The 20,025-nt window shown below is 42.0% G+C and overlaps 1 protein-coding gene across 1 annotated transcript in view; it reads left to right on the top strand.

The window, feature by feature from the left end:
* Positions 1 to 12,746: 12,746 nt before the first annotated feature.
* DHX15 (DEAH-box helicase 15) overlaps positions 12,747 to 20,025 on the top strand; it is a 52,548-nt gene continuing 45,269 nt past the window's right edge. The window contains exons 1-2 of the mRNA XM_082838325.1: positions 12,747 to 12,960; positions 18,790 to 19,225. Of these exons, the coding sequence (XP_082694451.1) occupies positions 12,890 to 12,960; positions 18,790 to 19,225 (507 nt within the window). The 5' untranslated portion in view covers positions 12,747 to 12,889. The remainder of the gene's footprint in view (positions 12,961 to 18,789; positions 19,226 to 20,025) is intronic.

Below are 20,025 nucleotides of genomic sequence, written 5' to 3'. Positions count from 1 at the left end.
TACACTGGTCTATTTATTACCAAAACTGAACAAGAGAGTACCAAGAGATGCTCAAATGGATCACCCAGGTGGAAAACATATTCTTTTTTGCCGCTATTGTCTAACAGCAGTCTTACCTCTTCCTGGTGACTAGGGCCAATTATTCCTGCCAGGATGGTGATTCCTCTTCTTGTCCTCCGACACCTTGGCAGGAGGAGCTTAAAGAGCCCAGCTGGCAGCCATGGTGGAAGTACTGCCTTCTAGAAACCAAGACTCTTGACTGTTCAGAACCTAGAGTTTCAGGAAAGGGAAGCACAAATTCCCCAAATGGATCAGTAGGAGTGAAGGAAAATGGGAGTACCCCCACTTGCACCTCTTGATTCCTAGGCCTACGTATTCTACCTCCTGGGGAAACAGCACCCTATAAGGGTCATTTATTTAGAATGTCCCCTGAATTGCACAGGACGGCATGCCATCTTCATAAGGTATTGGCTCTGAGCTGGCTCTTCTATCAGGCTAGTGGCTTCTGGGTATGGCGGTATGTGATGTGAACAGTGGATCTCACGGTATTATGCCTGTTCCAGCACTTCCTTTAATGTTAAGTGAGTCCCTTTAGTGTGACACAGTAGTATGTGGAATCTTATGCTGGAGGATTAAACACTCTATATGTGCTTGGATAATGGTACTGGATGAGGGCTGGCAGGCAGGAAAGGCAAATCCACACCTAGAATATACATCTATCCTTGGGAAAGGGTAGATGGTATCCAAAGTAGTTAACTTGTCATCAGGTGGTTGCTTGGTCTCTTGGAGGGACTGTGCTGTTGGTTTCTGTTGCGAGAAGGTCAGACATTCAGTGGTGAGAGTAGGTCGATAACCCTTAAGAGGGACCTGTGCCATTGCATCCATGTATAGCTTCCATCCCTGCTACCACGGGAACTCCATTCATGTGCCCAAGATGAAAGCACTGGAGTGGCTGATGACAGAGGCTGGCTTGTATCAACTGGATATGTGTTTTTGTAGTACGTCTCCTATGATGGATGTTCTCTGATGGTCATTAACATGTGAAATAAGGATCTTCACACTCTATGCTCACTTCCATATGTTCAACCACATGGCTTTACCCTTGTCTTTGCTGTTCCCCAGTCTTCCAAGCTTTCCGCTTCTAAACCCCTGATCAGAGGGCCAAGCTATCCAGCACTGTCCATGAGTCCCTGTGTATTCTAATTTCAGGCCACTTCTCTTTCCACATAAAGTAGCTGACCAGGTGGGAGGCATTCTCCTCACCGTCATCTTTCAAGACCACGTTGGGTGGGGCAGCAGTGCAGCCATCACCCCTTTCTAGCTTTCACCAACAAACTAAGGTGAGCCATTTGTGAATCAAGCTCAGGCTTTTTTTCCTGCATCAACTGATCATCAAAAATTCCCCTATGCAGTAAGAGATGTGAGCTGAGCAGTGGTATACTGGTAAATATTTAACAACTGGCTTCCTGAAAAGGAGAAAAAAATATCTGATTTATAACATTAGCTAATTTTCATAGTGTAAATACTTCCACTATGGTCAATTTCAAACCACCAATATGATGTCGACAAGATGGCAACCCTTCCTGAAAACAACAATGAGCTCTCATGAGCTGGTGCAGACTGGCTCCAGCACACCACTAAGTGCTGCATAACAGCACCTGCATGATGCTATGAGCTACCTGCATGCTATCTTCTCTTGCATCTTGCTTGTGCCCTCAGGTCTTGTTCACATTCAATGCTAGATGTACCTCTTCTACCTGGGTCTGCCCCAGCTAATGCCTTGCAAAGTGTGATAGAAATATCTCATGAGGGGTAGTTCTGGTGTCATGGTCACTTGGTGTTCCATGGTGAGGCATTCATCTCTATCAGGGCCTAGTAGTATTCCAGGAGCTGTGTTTTCAAAGGTGTATAATTCTCTGTTGCAGTTGGCATGGCTTTGATCCAGAATTCTATGGATTTACATTGTGATTCTCCTATTGGGGCTTGTTATAAAATCTACATGTCATATTTTCCCACCACTGATACCCCTAATAGGCTCTGCTGGGCTGTGTGGTCCAAAAGGCCAATAGCTGCTTGCCCTGCAGCCTAGACCTGTTGCAGAGTCCTTTCCTGCTATGGACCCGACTGAAAAATGGCATCCTACTGTGTCACCAGGTATGTGAGTTGGAGCAGTACTTCTGGAAATATATTGCTTCTAGAACCTGAAGAGGTCTACCTGGCAGGCATTGTGCTGCCTTGCTCATGATGGGAGCTACAAAATGCAGTGATTTCTCTTTTACTTTAGAAGGGACGCCCCAACATACTCAAGATCACTGGACTCTGAAAAAATACTAATGTGGCAGGCTCCTGAGTCTTTTCGAGTTCATCTCCCTTGAGGATGCATGTAAATTACCAAGGCCTCCAATATCCTAGCAATCGCTTGTTTTTTGATGCAACTAGCATGATGTCATCAATTTACTGGATCAGTGTGATACTCTGCAGGATGTCCAGCTGGTCCATGTCTCCTCAGACTATGTTATGACAGAGGACAAAGAGTTAACATAGCTTAAGGGCGAGGCCATAAATGGATATTGTCGCACATTCCAAAGGAATGTCAGTTATTTCTGATTCTTTTTTTGATAGGGGATAGAAAAAGAGTCGATTTGCCAGATCACTGGCCACATATCATGTACCTGAGTCCCTACTAATCTGCTCTAGCAAAGATAGCATACTTGGCACAGCAGCTGCAATTGGGGATACTATTTGGTTAGATTTGTGATAGTCCATCGCCATTCTCCAGGATTTGTCTGGATTTTGTAGAGGCCAGACTGGTAAATTAAACAGAGGTATGATGGGAACCACCACCCATCCATCTCTTAGGTCTTTAAGGGAGGCAACAATATTTACCTTTTTTCTCTCAGTTTTTTTAAAATGTGGGTTGTAAAATACATACAGTTGGCCCCCCATATCCATAGGTTCTGCATCCACAAATTCAACCAATGGTGGATGGAAAATATTTGAAAAAAATTTCAAAAAGCAAAACTTGAATTTGCCACATTCTGGCAACTATTTGCATAGCATTTACATTGTATTTACAACAATTTACATAGCATTTACACTGTATTAGGTATTATAAGTAATCTAGAGATGATTTAAAATATACAGGAGGGGGCTTCCCTGGTGGCACAGTGGTTAGGAATCCACCTGCCAATGCAGGGGACACGGGTTCAAGCCCTGGTCCGGGAAGATCCCACATGCCAAGGAGCAACTAAGCCCGTGGACCCAGGAAGATCCCACATGCCAAGGAGCAACTAAGCCCGTGAGCCACAACTACTGAGCCTGCGCTCTACAGCCCGCGAGACACAACTACTGAGCCCGCGTGTCCCAACTAGTGACAACCCGTGCACCTAGAGCCTGTGCTCCACAACAGGAGAAGCCACCGCAATGAGAAGCCCGTGCACCACAACGAAGAGTAGCCCCCGCTCGCCGCAACTAGAGAAAGCCCACGCACGGCGACCAGAGACCCAACACAGCCAAAAACAAAATAAATAAATAAATTTTTAAAAATTAGCATTGGTTTAAACTAATTAATTATATAAAATATTCCGGAGGATGTGCGTAGGTTATATGCAAATATTACACCATTTTATATAAGGGATTTGAGCATCTGTGGATATCGGTAGCCACAGAGATCCTGGAACTACTCCCCCTCGAATACCAAGGGATGACTGTATAACACGGAATTCACTGTTTCAGCCATTCATGAGTGTCCAGTTCGGAGGCATTTAGTACATTCAAATTGCTGTGCAACCTCCACCGCCATTAATCGCCACATCTCATTTCGCTCAGCATAATGTCTTCAGGATTCATCTATATTGTAGACGGTCTGATTTTCATGCCTTATTAAGGTTAAATAAAATTCCATTGTATGTATAAACCAAATTTTCTCTGTCCATTCATCTATCAATGAACATTTGGGTTATTTCCACCTCGTGGCTATTGTGAAATAATGCTGCTATGAACATGGATGTACAAATGTCTGTTCAAGTCCCTGCTTTCAGTTGTTTTGGGTATATACCCAGAAGAGGAACTGCTGAATCATATGGTAATTCTATGTTTAATTTTTGGAGTACTTGTCATACTGTTTCCCATGGTGGCTGCACCATTTTACATTCCCAACAGCAATGCACAAGTGTTCCAATTTCTTGCCAACACTTGTTATATTCTTTTTTTTTTTTTAAAGAGCCACCTGGACACCATGTGCTTCTTTCTTTTTTTTAGAAAATATTTATTTATTTGGTTGCACCAGGTCTTAGTTGCAGTGGGGGAGCTCCTTAGATGCAGTATGTGGGCTCCTTAGTTGTGGCAAGTGGGCTCTTTAGTTGTGGCATGTGAACTCCTAGTCGTGGCATACATGTGGGATCTTCCCTGACCAGGGATCGAACCCAGGCCCCCTGCATTGGGAGCACCGAGTCTTATCCACTGGGCCACCAGGGAAGTCCCACACTTGTTATATTCTGTTTTTTTGTTTTTATAATTGGCATCCTAACGGGTGTAGAAGTGATTTCTTATTGTGATTTTGATTTGCATTTCCCTAATGATTAGTGATGTTGAACATCTTTTTATGTGTTTATTGGGCATCTGTATATCTTTTTTTTGAGAAATGTCTATTCAAGTTCTTTACCCATTTTTTTAAGTGGGTTGTTTGTTTCTTGTTGTTTCTCTGAGTTGATTTTGTAACTGTTTTCTATTCATTGCAATTGTTCTTTGTTTCTTTTTTCACCTCCTCTTTTTCTGCCTTCTCAGGTTTTAATTGAACATTTTATATGATTTCATCTTATCTCCTCTCTTAGCATATCAATTATACTTCCAAAAAAACTTAGTGGTAGCCTTAGACTTTTCAATATACATTTAAACTTATCTAAGTCCATCTTCAAATCACATTACACTGCTTCATGCATACTAAGTTATTGCAGGTAACTCAGAATATCCCCAATTCCTCCCTCACATCCCTTATAACAGTGCTGTCATTCATTTAACTTATCCATTTGCTATAACAAAATATAAATAAAATAAAAGATTTTATTTTACTTTTATTCCTTCTTTAATACTCTTCCATTCTTTATGTAGATCTGAGTTTCTGACCTATATCATTTCCTTTTCCCTGAAGAACTTCTGTTAATAATTTTTGCAAGGCATTCTTCATTTCTGTTACAATGTTTTTTACTTTTAGCATTTCCTTCTCATTCTTTTGTTAGAGTTTCCACTTCTCTACTTGTATTACCCTGCTTATGTTAATCTGCTCGTGCATGTTATCCATTTTTTCCATTAGAGCCCTTAGCATACTAATCAGAGTTATTTTAAATTCCCTGTCTGATAATTCTAAAATCTGTGTCATATCTGATTCTGGTTCCAGTACTTGCTTTGTCTCTTCAGACTATGTTTTCTCTTGTTTTTTAAGCAAGCCTTGTAATTTTTTTCTTGAAAGCCAGCATGATGTATTGGGCAACAGGGACTGAAGTAAACAGTAGGTCTTTAGCGTGAGGTTTTATGTTAGTCTGGCAGAAGTTGGGCTGTGTTTAATGTTTACTGTACCTGTAGGTGCTAGAGGTTTCAAATTCCTCTGTTGTCTTTATTTAGTCTTCCAGGTTGACTGTGGTTTCCCTATGGAATCATCCTCAGTTTGAGTCCTCATCATGCAGCTCTTTCAGTGCTAATCGTGTTATACTGTTACACTGGAACCCTGCTGGGGTGGTGGTAAGGAGTGGGCAGGCGATGTGTTCTCTAATCTTATCACTGAATCTATCTTCTAATGGGCCTGTGTTCCTGAGCTGTGACCTTCACAAGCCTTAGCTTTTTTTTTCACACCCTTAGATAAAACAGGAAGGCTAGAAGGGGTTGGAGTGGGAGAAATGCCCTCCACCCAGGTGGGAAGCCTCTGGTAAGAGCCTTTTTCTCTCCTGGAAAGTAAGCTCTTGCTATGGAGAATGTTCTGGGCGTATTTCACATCTCTTCCGGCGCCACAAGAGTATCTTTCTTGGCTCTTTATTGTGAAAACTTGGTGGGATTCCTGGAGGTAAAACCTACTGGAGTGTGAAAGCCCACCTAAGACTGAGGCCCACAAGGGTTTTTCACTGTCTAAATAGTCCCCACTCAGCCATTAGCAATTTGTCAAAATGACCATTGAGGTGAGCGTTCCAACCAGGTATGGCTCCAGTGGCTTCTGCTCCAGGTAATCACATCTTTGCTATGACTCTTTGAACTTGCCTGTCTCTCCAGAGTTCAGGGTGGCAGTTTACCCTGCAACCTCAGTTTTCTAATGGTTTCAAGAAAAGCCATTGGCTTTGAGTTTGTTCAGCTTTTTCTTCTAAGAACGGGAGTGATAACTTCTAAGCTCTTTACATGCTGGTGGTGTAAGTGGAAATTCCTCCCCAGGTTGTTCTTTATTTAGTATCTTGGCTGAGATGGGGGGGATGGTTTCATAAGCCTCTACTCGGCATTTGCCACTATGATAGCTCTTACTCCTTACAGGCCTAAACTTCAATATGGGGGGTTGTGCAAACTACCAAGGATGTCTATTCTTAAGTGTATTGATACATTTATGGACTGGGGACACGACAAGTGGTTGTGTTTGAGGATCCAGGAAAACTGCTACAAGCTGGACCTGGGCCAGACCTCCATTCCAGGCTCCCATCTGCCCCCACTCTAACGGAGTCCATACAGGCACTTGGAGTCTCTCAGTGTCAATGTCAGTTCAGGTTCTATATCCAATTGTCCTTGAAACGTTTGGGTACTCTCTTTTCCCCAGTGTATGGCTACATAAGCAAATGGCTACAGACCCCTTAAGGAAAGGACTCGGGGAATGACTACTGAATACACTGTTACGGTGTTGTAGAGTTCTTTCTCCTAGGAACATATTTCTCCCTTAATTAATGTGTTCCAGGTCCAAAAACTGGTTGTAAACCCAAAACTAAAATGGAGTCACTTATGTTAGGGACAAAATGGAGTTGGCTAATTAGGGTTCATTAAAGAAAAATGAAACTTAACGTTACCTAACATAAGTTGCAGGAATTTACAGCTCTTCTCAGAAATCAGCAGAGGATGCGGGTCAGTCCCCAAATGCCAAGTCTGTTCATGCCATCTTTGGATTTCCTTGTTCCTCTGACTCACTATCCTGACCAAAATAAGGAAGAAGACCACCAGGCAACCAATCAGCTGAAAAGTCCAAATAACTTCTGCATTTACCCTCCCAAAAACCCTTTAGTCTGTGAGCAACTCAGAATTCATTGCTCTGGTAGCCCTGAGTGTCCCACCTTGCAGGTCAAAAGCCTTTCAATAAACTCATCTTTCTGCTTTGTTTTGCTCAGTGTGAAGAATTTGGTTTTTGACATAGTTCAGGTCCAGAAACTGGGCAAACTTTCACTGGGGCAACTTTCTTTAACCTCTTGATCTTGCATCCTTGATTTATTTTGGTTGTTCAGATTGAGGGCTTCCTTTGATGGTTGTCCATCCATTTTGCCCTAGATGCCTTGTTCTATTTACCATCTCCATAATTCTGTGGGTCAGGCCCCCTTGACTGCACTCCTACCTTATAGCATCCACTTGGTTTCGGATGTTTAAATGCCACCATAAGACCTCTGTGTTACAGGGTGCTATCATCTCTACCTCTCTCAGGAAGCCCAGCTCTGAAATGTCATCTTCTGTCTTCAGCCCTGGACTACGATGACAGCCACCACTGAAGTTATGAGTGATGATGATGCCTCTTACAGAAATTCCTTTTCGATTTGCTAAGTGGTGTGTCCTCTGAACTTTTCTGTGGAATATATTCATCTGCTGAGTTTTCCAGCTTTATGTAAGTATTTTCGCTCTAGCATGTTCACTTACCTGAGCTGTTTAATCACCCCTTACACTGTCAACCACAGCAGTTCCGGCATTTCTACCTTACTTGATGTAGTTTGGGCCATTGTTTTTGCCATGCTTCTAGATGACATCTTGAGTGTGTTCATGCCATCACCTGGGGTTCTTGCGCTAACCCGTATCCTGGGAGAGTACACCCAAATTGATAAATTCTCCCTCATTGGACTTTATGTTCCGCCTCCCTCTTCTCTTTTTATCCAGAACCTTCAGAATTCAATCACATGCATACTTCCCTGGCTTCTGTTGGTACTTGCTGCGTAGGTTCTACAGCTTCTTTGGGGTTGCTTTCCAATATTATCAGCCTTAGAATGTCTGTGGAATATCATATATATAATATCACATATATAATAAAGAATTTGACTGGTTTTGTCCCTGGTTTCTGGGAGGCAACTTCTAAACCATTGGCATTTCCCATGGGATAGGAGTGAGTTTGTTATTTATGGTGGGTCCTCGGACCACACCTGAGTTTACGCTAATGAGATGATTTAGGATGAGGGTTGGTCATGCCAGAAAGACCAACCATGTGATAAAAGAGTTGAGGCTTTCAGCCATGTGACATCAGCCTAGGTTCTGGACCTCTAGGGAGGGGAAGGGGACTGGAGATTGAGTTCCATCATGGGGCCAGTGATTCAATCAATTATGGCTGTGTAATGAAACCCCAATAAAAACTCAGGACACTGAAGCTCAGTGGAACTTCCTGGTTTGTGAACAACACCTTGATGTGTCAGGAGGGTGATGTGTCCTAATTCCACAGAGAAAGGGCACAGAAGCTCTGTGTTTAGGACCCTCCCAGGCTTTACCCTATGTATCTCTTCATTTGGCTGATTCTGATTTGTATACTTTATAATAAAATTGTAATCATAAGTATAGCACTTTCTTGAGTTCTGTGAATCATTATTCCAGCAAATTACTGAACCTGAGTAGGTTGTGGGAAACCCCAAATTTGTAGCCAGTTGGTCAGAAGTACAGGTGGCCTGTTGGTCCCTGAGCTTGTGGATGGCATCTGGAGTAAGGACAGTCTTACTGGAGACTGTGCCCTTAAATCATGGCATCTGAGTTAACTCTGGGTGGTTAGTGGCCAAAATGCATGGTGGTACAAGAGACACCATCATAAATAATAACAGCCTCAGCTGATCCCATAGGGAGGTCTGATGCGCCAAAGCTCACGGTTATTCCTAGTTATGTAAAGGGATCAGGTGTTTATACCTCCACAACGTCTTCAGGCTGCCTTGGGCAGCTCTCTTTATTTATTTATTTATTTAGCTGTGTTGCTTCTTAGTTGCAGCATGCAGGACCTTTGTTGCAGTGTTTGGGCTCTTTGTTTGGCGCACAGGCTTCTCTCTAGTTGCGGTGCATGGGCTCCAGAGGGTGCAGGCTCAGTAGTTGTGGTGTGTGGGCTTCTCTAGCTGTGGTGTGTGGGCTCCAGAGTGTGCGGGCTCAGTACTTGCAGCGCACGGGCTTAGTTGCCCTGTGGCATGTGGGATCTTAGTTCCGTGATCAGGGATTGAACCTGCGTCCCCCACACTGGAAGGTAGATTCTTAACCACTGGACCACCAGGGAAGTCCCAGGCAGCTCTCTTTAACCAAGGAAATTCCTGAAGGGAGCAGACAGTTGAGTACCATCTGCAAGTAGCACTCCTAGAAACTGAGGGATGTCTTTCATTCTTGAAGCAGAATTTCCATGGCAAGTCATAGTGCCCACTACACTTTGTTACAGTTTCTATTAAATGGTAGAGAGAGGACAGGGTGATTAAAAGCACTACTGAAGATTGTTTTGAATTTGTGAGCATTTTGCAACTAAAGAGAATTCAAAAAGAGAGATTGGCCGGTTGATCCTGGCAAATCCTCACAAGTGATCATATTTTCCCAATTAAGTCTTTTTGATGTCTTCCTATTACTCTTGGGAAGGCTAGTCTTAATATCCTTAGCAGACAACTCACGCTCTGCGTGAAACGGCCCCTTCTTGCATCTGCAGGATCACGTCTTCCTCATCTCATTGCACTTATGTTCTCTCTGTCTGTGGATTGCACCTGACTTTTGAAAGTTTCAGGGCCTTTGCACAGGCTGCTTCCTCTGCTTGGAAATGCTTTCTTACCTCTTTGACTGACCAATTTGTACTGCTTATTCTTGTCTTTGTTTAAATGTCCCTTTCTCAGAGAGGTCTTCCCTAACCTTCACTCTAGATAAGGGCCACTTGTTATATGCTCTCGCAGTGTCTGTTCCCTTTGCATGGCCTAAAAACACTTACCAGATATAGTTACCTATGTACTTATCTGTTTAATGCCTGCCTCTCTCCCTCTGATAAGTGTCATAAAGGCAGGAACTATGGCTATTTTATTCTTCTCTTTTTCCCAGCACTTAACTCAATGCCTGACATGGGAGTTTAATAAATATTTGTTGAGTGAATAAGTAAATGAAGTAATTAAGGCATAGATAATAGTGACAAAGTGCAGTGGTTAATCATGTGGCTCTGGAGACAGAGTGGGTTCAAGTCTTTTAAATCCTGACCCGTTCATTGAGAGCTCTGTAAACGCATCCTCCCCTTTGACAGTGTAGAAACTTATCATTTCACATTGAGTCTGTCTGACTGGGGAAACTTATCCTCAATAACCAAACCCTAGGAGAATAATGTGGAATAAGAATACCTATTTATCAGCAGCACTACCGTGTACCCCTTAAGCACACAGACTGTTCTGGGATGAATCCAAAACTGTCATCTTGGCCACAATACTCAGCTTCTTGGTGCACCAGTTTCCTCACCTGTAAACAAGTCTAACTCATAGCACCCAGCTTAAAGTTCTGTAAGGATCTGATAGGTTAATATATATAAGAAACAGTTTGTGGGACCCAGTATATGTGTGTGTTATATGTGTTAGCTAATATTATTTATTAAGTTAGGTTGGGAGACACCTCTGGCTTGACACCTGGAGCTGGTTAGCTGCGTAAGACATTCCCTCTAGGTGAGTAAAGTCATGCCATAGACCAAATAATAGACTGGAGAGTTGTCTGGTAGAGTAAGAGTAAAGGAAATCTCCTCTGGCAACATTTCTGGGAAGCTGTAGGGGAGCTGGTGGATAGCTCTTCTCTATTCTAGGGACCATTCTGCCTGAAAATCCAGGGTGAGTCATTCAGATCCAGAACTCTATCCCTCCTCACAGAGAGTGTAAACATCCTGGCAGATTCTGGCCCTTTGCTCCCCTGTTGTAGATTCCAGAAAGGCCACTATCCTTAGAGAAATACAGCCTCTCTTCAGTCATTCAGGTCACAACACAATTGATTAGGTTACAGTTTTCTTTAAATACACACTAGACCCAAGGAAGAAGTCTTATCACTTTGATTTCAGTTCCTCCTTTACCAAGTTTCCTTGCACATTTATGACAGGCTGATGCCTCTTAGGGTGGAGCATTTCTGCAGGCAGAATTCTAAGCTTTTCCTTCATTGTTTCTCCAAAATTTTAGAGGACTTTATAGTATCCCTCAAACTGGGAACCTGGAGACCTGAGCCTGGAAATGTGAGAGTGAAATCTGGATTTTAATTCTGACATTGACACTAACTGGTGAACCTGGTCATCACAGGGCTTAGATTTCCTCATTTGGAAAATGAAGCAGAAAGAGAAGGTCAACTGGAAACCCTTCCAGGTTTACAATTCAGTGATTATACATCATGATCTCCAACAAAAGTCAATATGCTGTTAATGTACTTTTAGGGTAGAAAGTTATACTGGGTATTTTGTAAGTGAAGATACTCACTTTTCTTTGGGCTGACTTTGGAATGTGGATTTTGTACAAAAAAAATAAAAGAATTCTCTTTATAAGCTGCAATTGTAGAGTTGTATTTAACCTTAGAGATTGCAATTCTGAGGACTGGATAAGAACCCTAATATGGTCTTCCAGGGCATCCAAATGACCACTGCGCAAACTACATAGATCACCCGGCTTGGGCTGGTTCACAGATCTTTTTCTTGTGTGCTTTTCTGGGAATGAATGCAACTGAGCAAGCAGATAGGTTCTGGGGGGAGAGAGTCACAAAAGTCATAAAGTCATTCTATCCCAACAATTTGCTACGGCTTTAGGGACAGCCCTAATGGCTGTGTGACATAACCTCTCTCAGTCTTGGTGTTCACATCTATTAAATAACACCTACTTTGCAGGGTTACTGTAAGAATGAGAATAGAAGTAGGGTTAACAGCGTGGAAGCACATAATATGCACACAGGAAAAAGTTATGCCCTTACTGCCAATTTTCCCTATTCCAGTAAAAACATCAATAGGTTGAGTGCAATCTGTCCGTGCTTGGTAAAAAGAGGCAAAATGTTTAATCAACTATAGTATAAAATAAACATTAAAAAAAAAAGGTAAAATGCATTTTGGTAAGTCTTGACATTTTCTCACCTCAGTTTTCCCACTGCAGTTGAGAATGTCTGGTCAGTGGCTTCAAGTGCTAGATCAGGAGTTATAGTTGGGTACCAATCCTGGCTCTGTCCCTTATCAGCTGTATAATCTCGATTAGTTTTTCAACCTCTGTGGGTCTCAGATTCCCCTAATGCCAGGGTAATACAGATGGATAGGATTTCCTAACTAGGATTAGACTTTCTCTTCTCTCAATTTCCTAAATCGGAGGGCCGTGAAGGGGCCAAGGGCCCAACCCGCCTAGCACCCGCCCAGAGGGCGGGAAGTGCCTGCCAGGCGGAGGGCGGAATAAGGGCGGGTCAACGAGGCGGTGGGCGGGGCTTGAGTTCCCACCTCCTATGCGTGCGCGCGCACCACGCACGCACGTACGCACGCACGCACAGCATACCGCGGAAGCGCGCGCGCAGGCCCAGCCCTCATCGCCGCCGCCATTTTAGCTCCTGGTTCCGGCCGCACGGTGTAGGCTGTTGTAGCGGGAGGGGTGGGGGTCCTCCAGAGTTTTGTAGCTGCCTTCGACTGCACCGATAGAGCCGCTAGGTTCTCTTTTTTTCTTCCTTCGTAACCGCCCGCTCGAAGAGTCCGAAGATGTCTAAGCGACACCGGTTGGACCTGGGGGAGGACTACCCCTCCGGCAAGAAGCGTGCGGGGACCGATGGGTAAGCCAGGCCGGGGGCGCGAGGCAGGGGCTCAGGCTTTGTTGGGGTCCCGGCCGGGAGCGGGCCAGGGAGGGCTAGGCCGAGCGGGCCACGGGCCCTGACTCTTTTGTTTTCTTCTGGGCTCGGGTCACTGGCGGCGGGGCGCGGGAGAGCGGACCCCCAGGCGTTCGGCCCGGCAAGGGCGCGGGGAGCTGAGTGGCGCGGTGGCCGCCCGGCCCAGTCGGGAGAGCGGAGAGGCCTGTCGTGGCCAGTAGGGTGCCTCCTCCCCGGGCGGAGTCGAGCAAGAGTCACTTCGAGGGGAGCGGACGGGAGGGAACCGCGGACCTCGTGGCCTGGGCTCCTGGTGAGGCCTGGAGCCTGGGGAGAGGGTGGGGGAGGGCGCGGCGGGAGTAATCGTTTCCAAGGGCACCAGGTACTTCTCAGCCAGCGGGGTCGGGGAGAGGACCTTGGGGGGCGGCTGGGCGCCCAGCAAGGGGAGAAGCGGAGGCCGGAAAGTGAGCGAAGCGCGTGGATTCTTGTGTAGGCTGGGGTGGAGGTGCTGGGAGTAGAGTGAGGCGTGCGGACGAGGAGTTCTCGGGGGAGGGGAGAGTAGAGGGCCAGCCGGGAGAAAGGAAAACGTGGAGTATACCTGATGGGCTGGAGGGCTGGTGGTTTGGAGACGCGGAGTTTATACTTTGGCGGGAGAGTGCGTGCCTCGGTCCATTCAAACACTTCAAAGTAGATACTAGGCAAACTTCCGCTCTCTGCCCACGCTCCCGCCATCTCCTTTATTTCCTGCTTTGGCCAAAACAGTAGTTATTGGGCATCCCCGGGATAGCAATTAGAAGGCATTCTTTTTTTCCAATAAATTCTTGTTTTCTGTGTCCCTCCCCGGCCCTCGTTCCTAGGTAGCTTTTGAAACGAGAAGACCCTTTTCAAAAGTTTTTAGTGTTTACGGCAAAGTATCGCCCGTCGGGAGGTTGCTTGGGAGTTGAAGTAGACCACGCCCGTGGTGTTTCAGATTCCTTTCTACTTACCTTTTCTTAAAGGTGCAGAGGAATTTAACAGTTAACCTTAGCAATTGCATCAAAATCATTTCTTGTCCAGTGTGTACTTTTCGTTCCTGAAGTACAGAGGTTTATTTGGATAATTCAGGCAGAGACATGAAAGTCTGAATATCTTCAATACTTTGCATAATTTTGCATTTTAGTGTGTGTGTACGTGTGCAGAATCACTGTGTCAAGTCTGTATAACTTTTGTTCACTCAGAGTCCTTCCTTTCGGTTGATTGAGGTGTCTGTGTCTGAGGAGTATAAGCCAGGATAGGGTATACTTTTTGGTGGCTTTCCGTATATTGAATATGGAAAGCATAAATATATAACAGTTTAATCGTGTACATTTTTTAGTTTACAGTGTTCTGTGTCAGCTTTCTCTCCCTGACCCCAACACACACAGCAGAACTTGAGCACATTTGAGCTACAAGTCACAGGCTCCTTAGAGCTGGAAGTGACTTTAAAGAGCGTATACTCGGCTCCACTCGAGGGATGAGAAATGGAGACCCAGAGTTGTTAAGGTGGCTTGTGCAACCTTACAGTTTACAGGTGGATCTAGAACCTTGATCTTTTAATTTTCAATCTTAGCCTCTTGCTTTTTCCAGTACAGCACACAGACTGTGACTGTAGTTAAGAGTCATTACAGCCTATTTTAATGACATTTACAATGGGTTGGTAAAGTAGGGAACACTTGGTTCTTTGTTCCTGTGAAGCAAAAATAAATTGCTTGTCATCTGGCTAAGATGCAACTAATGCCTCTCACAGAATTCAGATTGGAAAAAAATATACGGGGAAGGAATGAATTCACTTACTAATATTTGTGTGTATGTGCACCATTTAAATGCTTTTTGGGGGATTAGTGGGCCCATGATATGTACATGGGTTTGTTCCCCTTTCCTTGCAAATCCGACATCCTTAGTAAAAATGTGGACTTTTTAAGTCTTTGGTGGTGACCTTTTGATTCTCTTGGATATTATATATGACATCTACCTGTAAATGAACGAGAGTTCATCTTTGGAATAAAGCTCAAGTTCTGAGATATTTTGGAGGGACATTTGTATACTCATTTCTGTGTCACCTGAATGTCATTTCTGATAGAACTTTCTTTAGCAGTGGGCTTGGAGTGTTTATTAGTGCTTAGGGTTTTTTTTTCTCATATTTAATAATTTAAAAAGTCAACAAAATAATTTGTTGACTGTCATGCAATCTTGCAGATTTTTCTTTTCTTTTTTTAAAGCCCTGCTAAGTAGCAGGTGGTTTTACATGAGAGGGTAGGCCTGTCAGTCTTGTGAACTCCACTGCCAAACATGGATGTCCCATTTTCCCTGCTACTCAGAAGGGAAGGTAATTAAGTGAGAGATTTTACTCAAATTCATGCTCCCAAACTATATATGGCTTTATTTACTCTTGCTATATTTTAAGTTTGGAAACAGGTAGAGAAGTTGAAGGTTTCTGTTACATATTGACCTTATTCCTTTTTCCATTTTTCCCACAACATTTTCTGTGTAAAATTATTAACCAAAAGACAACTTAATGTTGAAGTATGGAAAAAAATTTTGAAAACAGGGACATTTTTCACTTTGATGTTAGTTTCTGATATTACTGCCTGATAAGAATTTTTTCGGTTAAAAATGTGAAACATAGATAAGATAACGTACGTACAGTGTTCCCAAAACTTTCAGGTGCTTTATAAACAGGTTTTCACTGCAGTTCTGTGATGAGGTTAAGTAACTTGCCCCAGGGAACACAAGAAACGTCCATTCGTAAAGATATAAAGAAAAGGGAAAAAAATTATCAGAAATCTTCATCCCCATTTAATCCCTTGATGAAAATTTTTTTAGATCTCTGCATATTTATTCACAGGTATCCTATTTGATACCAGTAGGATCTTTTAATATGTATTATTTGTGCTTTGATTTCTTTAAATTCACCCAGAAATACTTTATAAACTGTGGAATGGATATCCATTATTCTTTTCATTGGCTGCATAGTATTCCACTTGTAAAGGGGTATCATAACTTATTTAACCAATTTCCTGTTCACTGACGTTTTGGTAGTTTCCTAGTCTAACAAGTGAAAAGTGTGATGAACATCCTTATGTGTACTTATATCCCTAGAAGTCTCTGAAAGTGAGATTACCAGATTAAAATCAATGCTTGTTTAAAATACTCTGATTTTGATAACCAGTTTACATCTTCATTAGCATTTCTTTAGTTTCTGTTACTCCATGTAGAATTTTAACGTGGTGTTTTAAATTTAAAAAATAAATGATAACCAATGTTTATTGGGCATTTATTATGTTCCAGGCACTACTTTAAGCACATTACATATATTAACTCATTAAACCCTTGCAATACCCCACAAGAGCTTTTTAAAGATGAGGAAAGAAATAAATGTGGTCATATAGCTTAAGTGTTGAGCCAGGATTAAGCTGAGATAAAATACTGAACCACGTGCTAAACAAATGTGTCCTGTTGTGTCTCTCCCTGCCATTATTGTGGCTAAGTGATCACTGCTTTGATAATTAGTTTTTTAAGCATTATACCTCGATTAGTAAATCTTCTAAGTAACAAACTCCTTTATAATAAAGGTGCCTGTTTAAAAAAGAAAACATGCATATACACAATATTCTGCATATATTTATGAAGCAGTGGGTTTGAGCCCCCCCCCCCACTGACCCTAATTTTTATCTTCCCTTTCCTGTTGAAGGTGGGTAGTTGGAATCACAGGCAACATTTCTAGGTGATTGAATTTGCTTTCTAATTTTAATCTAAGAGACTATTTTATTAATACTTCTCGCTTTGCAGATTAGTAAATTGAGGCTTATACCTTTCCAGTGGTTATGCAACTGTGATCTAGGTGCTCGTGCTCCTTTTACTCTTATATTAGAGTTAAACCCCAATTCATGGTCAGCAGTTAATCTTTGTGTCTTCAGAATGTATTTTATGCTTCCTCTGTTGCAGTTATTTTTGGTAATAAAGTTTCTGGTGAAGTAGGCCCTTGAAAAACATGTATTATTTAGACCAGATGTTCTTTAAGGATTCTTTATGTTCTATGAACTATAAAATGTCTAGTCTTTGAATCCATTCCTGACTACAGTGCTTCTCGCTTTGCTGGACACGTATCTATCTATCCTGTTGTAAACTTTTTCTCATTCACATTTTGGAGCTGTGCAAATACTTATTTAATTACAAGCACGTTAAACTGGAGCAGAATGAGAGAAGCAAAGAAAGGATGGTTGATGGTATATTGCGAAGATAGGCCAGGAAGCTTAAGTTCTGAGTTGTGGGACTTCAGTTTGTATGCTGAGTAGGTTATCCTTTAGGTTCCTTTGATTTCTTTCTCTTTATGCCACATGGGATGAGAAGCTCCGATCCTAGCTTGTATGTCCTGTAATTCTGTAGAAGGTGAACATTGGGTTGGGGGAAGGGAGAATCACTTTTTATATATACATACATGAAAAGATTATATATATGTAAAAAATATATGTGTGTATGAATATTTGTGAACATATAATAAGGCTTTTCTCTATTTAGGAAAGTTCCTGTGGAATAGAATTATTTATTTTAGAAGAGACAATATCAAATATAATTGGTCAGCTTACCATTTTTGTAATTGGGGAACCATCCTAACTCATGCTGGGCTCAGCATTTTAGCTGTATTCTACGAAGGGGAGTAACTGTTGCCCAGCTGATTTGCCATTACATCAGAATGAATGGTCTTCCCTAGTCTGCTACTGATAATTGGGGCATGGGAAATTTGTATGTCTTGTGTGTGTTATGGATAAGGAATAATGACATGTTTAGCAGCTTGTGTCATGGTTCCAAGTTGCCTCACTATTTCAAATGAGTCCAAACACCTTGTGGCACATTTGTCTGCTATAGGATTTAGTCTGAAATAAACTAGATTAGTAAAATGAATAAGTATAGATAATTTTAAAATTCTTACTGGTTAGGGATCATCTCTAGTATCTAGAAGTACATGCTGGAATTGGCTAAATGACCTAAGGTTAATATGGTGGTCATCTGCATAATTTAAACATTTTAAACAACTTAATAGTGTTCAGTGAAGCTTGTTTTTAAATGAGCTACTTTTCCTTTATGGATGATCAAAGTATACATAGGTTTTACAAAGTACTTCCAGTGTTTTTTACTATTGCTGTTAAGGATACATGCAAGAGTAAACAATGAAAACAAGAATAAAAAGTTTTAGTTTTCCTTATAGAGCAATATATGCATTTTGAACAAAATTTGGAAAGCGTTAACTTAGGAAAATAAACTTGCTAATTCTTTAACTCGGAATTTTGTGCTGAATTTTGTTTATATTACTGTAATGTGAGGTGGAATTGTCTTTGAGGCCAGAAGCAATAAAAGACTTAGTTCTTGCTAAATTTTGAACATACTTTCAGTGTGAAAATACCTTTTCATGTAACCTGAAGGAGAATCTGGGAAAGGCTCTGATGCCATTCTCTTTTTGCCTAATTTGTCCCTACCTTTTTCCCACACTGCCCTCAGTTTTTAATTTCTAAGAAGGAAAGGATTTTACATGCAGAATGGCTAAAGGTGGAAAGAGACTGTTCCTTAATAGAATTTGAAGCATCATTAAGGAAGGGAAAGATGTTTATGGATAAGGCATGGAGGATCCTTGATTACAAGTTCTTTTTCATTGTTTCTGATACTTTGAGTTTTATATCAGTTTATTTGGTTGTTGGACATTTTACTTTCTTGTGACTATAACGCCGCTATGAACATTTTGCATAAAATTTGGAATCTGAGTTATAAATTTTTTTTTTTTTTTAGGAAGGATCGAGATCGTGACCGTGATCGTGAAGATCGGTCTAAAGATCGGGAACGAGAACGAGATAGAGGAGATAGAGAGCGGGAGAGGGAGAAAGAAAAGGAGAAAGAATTGCGAGCTTCCACGAATGCTATGCTTATCAGTGCTGGATTACCACCTTTAAAAGCTTCCCATTCAGCTCACTCAACCCACTCGGCACATTCAGCACATTCAACACATTCTGCTCATTCTACACACACCGGACATGCAGGACACACATCACTTCCACAGTGCATTAATCCATTTACCAACTTACCCCATACGCCTCGATACTATGATATTCTGAAGAAACGGCTTCAGCTCCCTGTTTGGGAGTACAAGGATAGGTTTACAGATATTCTGGTTAGACATCAATCCTTTGTACTTGTTGGTGAGACTGGGTCTGGTAAAACAACACAGGTGAGTTATTGAATACCACAGTACGTACTTCATTAATGTTTATGTTTACTAAATGTTGCGTATTTGGTTCTGGTGGTTATTCTCATTGGCTGTCTGTCAGAACTTTTTGAAGCATAGCTGCTTTTATGTTTAGCAACTTTTAGTGACTTATGGGGTTGGAATCCTGTAGGGAGTACCTGTTTTCCTGAGTCTCTTTGGAAAAACAGCGGTGCTGTTTTTTTCCAGTTTTATTATGTAAATTATGGCAGTGATACTCTCCCACCCACTTTGAATCTGGGGTGGTACATATTTGGAGGCACAAGGTTTGTTTTCCAGTGCTTGGGTGGAGAGAGCTGAACCATTGGAGTGGTTTTGTTTTTGTCATTTTCATTTCTTTGTTTTTATAATTGTTTTGAACTATGTGAATATTATCTATTCTTTAAAAAAAAAAATAGAAGAGCTAAGTAAAGTCTTTTTACTTGTGACCTCCATCCAATAGTGTCCCCGTCCTCCCCACCCCTGAACTAAACACACATGTTAGTGTTGTATTAGAAATATATTTAGGATATTTTTCAAACATGGATGAACCATTATTTACTAGGCCCATGTTATAGACATTTAGGCTGCTTCTCATGGTTGTTTTTCATGGGCAAGTATATCTTTAGGATAAATTCTCAGAAGTAGAAATTATTGGGTCAGAAGATGGATTATAGTTGTGGAACGTACAGCCAAATAGCCTTCTATAGGGAACGTATCAGTTAACCGTTCCATGAGTATGTATGAGAGCATATGTGGGAAACCACTAGAGTGTACTACTGAAC

The sequence above is a fragment of the Leucopleurus acutus genome, assembly GCF_964270905.1.
Source record: "Leucopleurus acutus genome assembly, chromosome: 4".
In the NCBI taxonomy this organism is placed as follows: Eukaryota; Metazoa; Chordata; class Mammalia; order Artiodactyla; family Delphinidae; genus Leucopleurus; species Leucopleurus acutus.
This window is presented reverse-complemented; position numbering and strand designations above follow the sequence as displayed.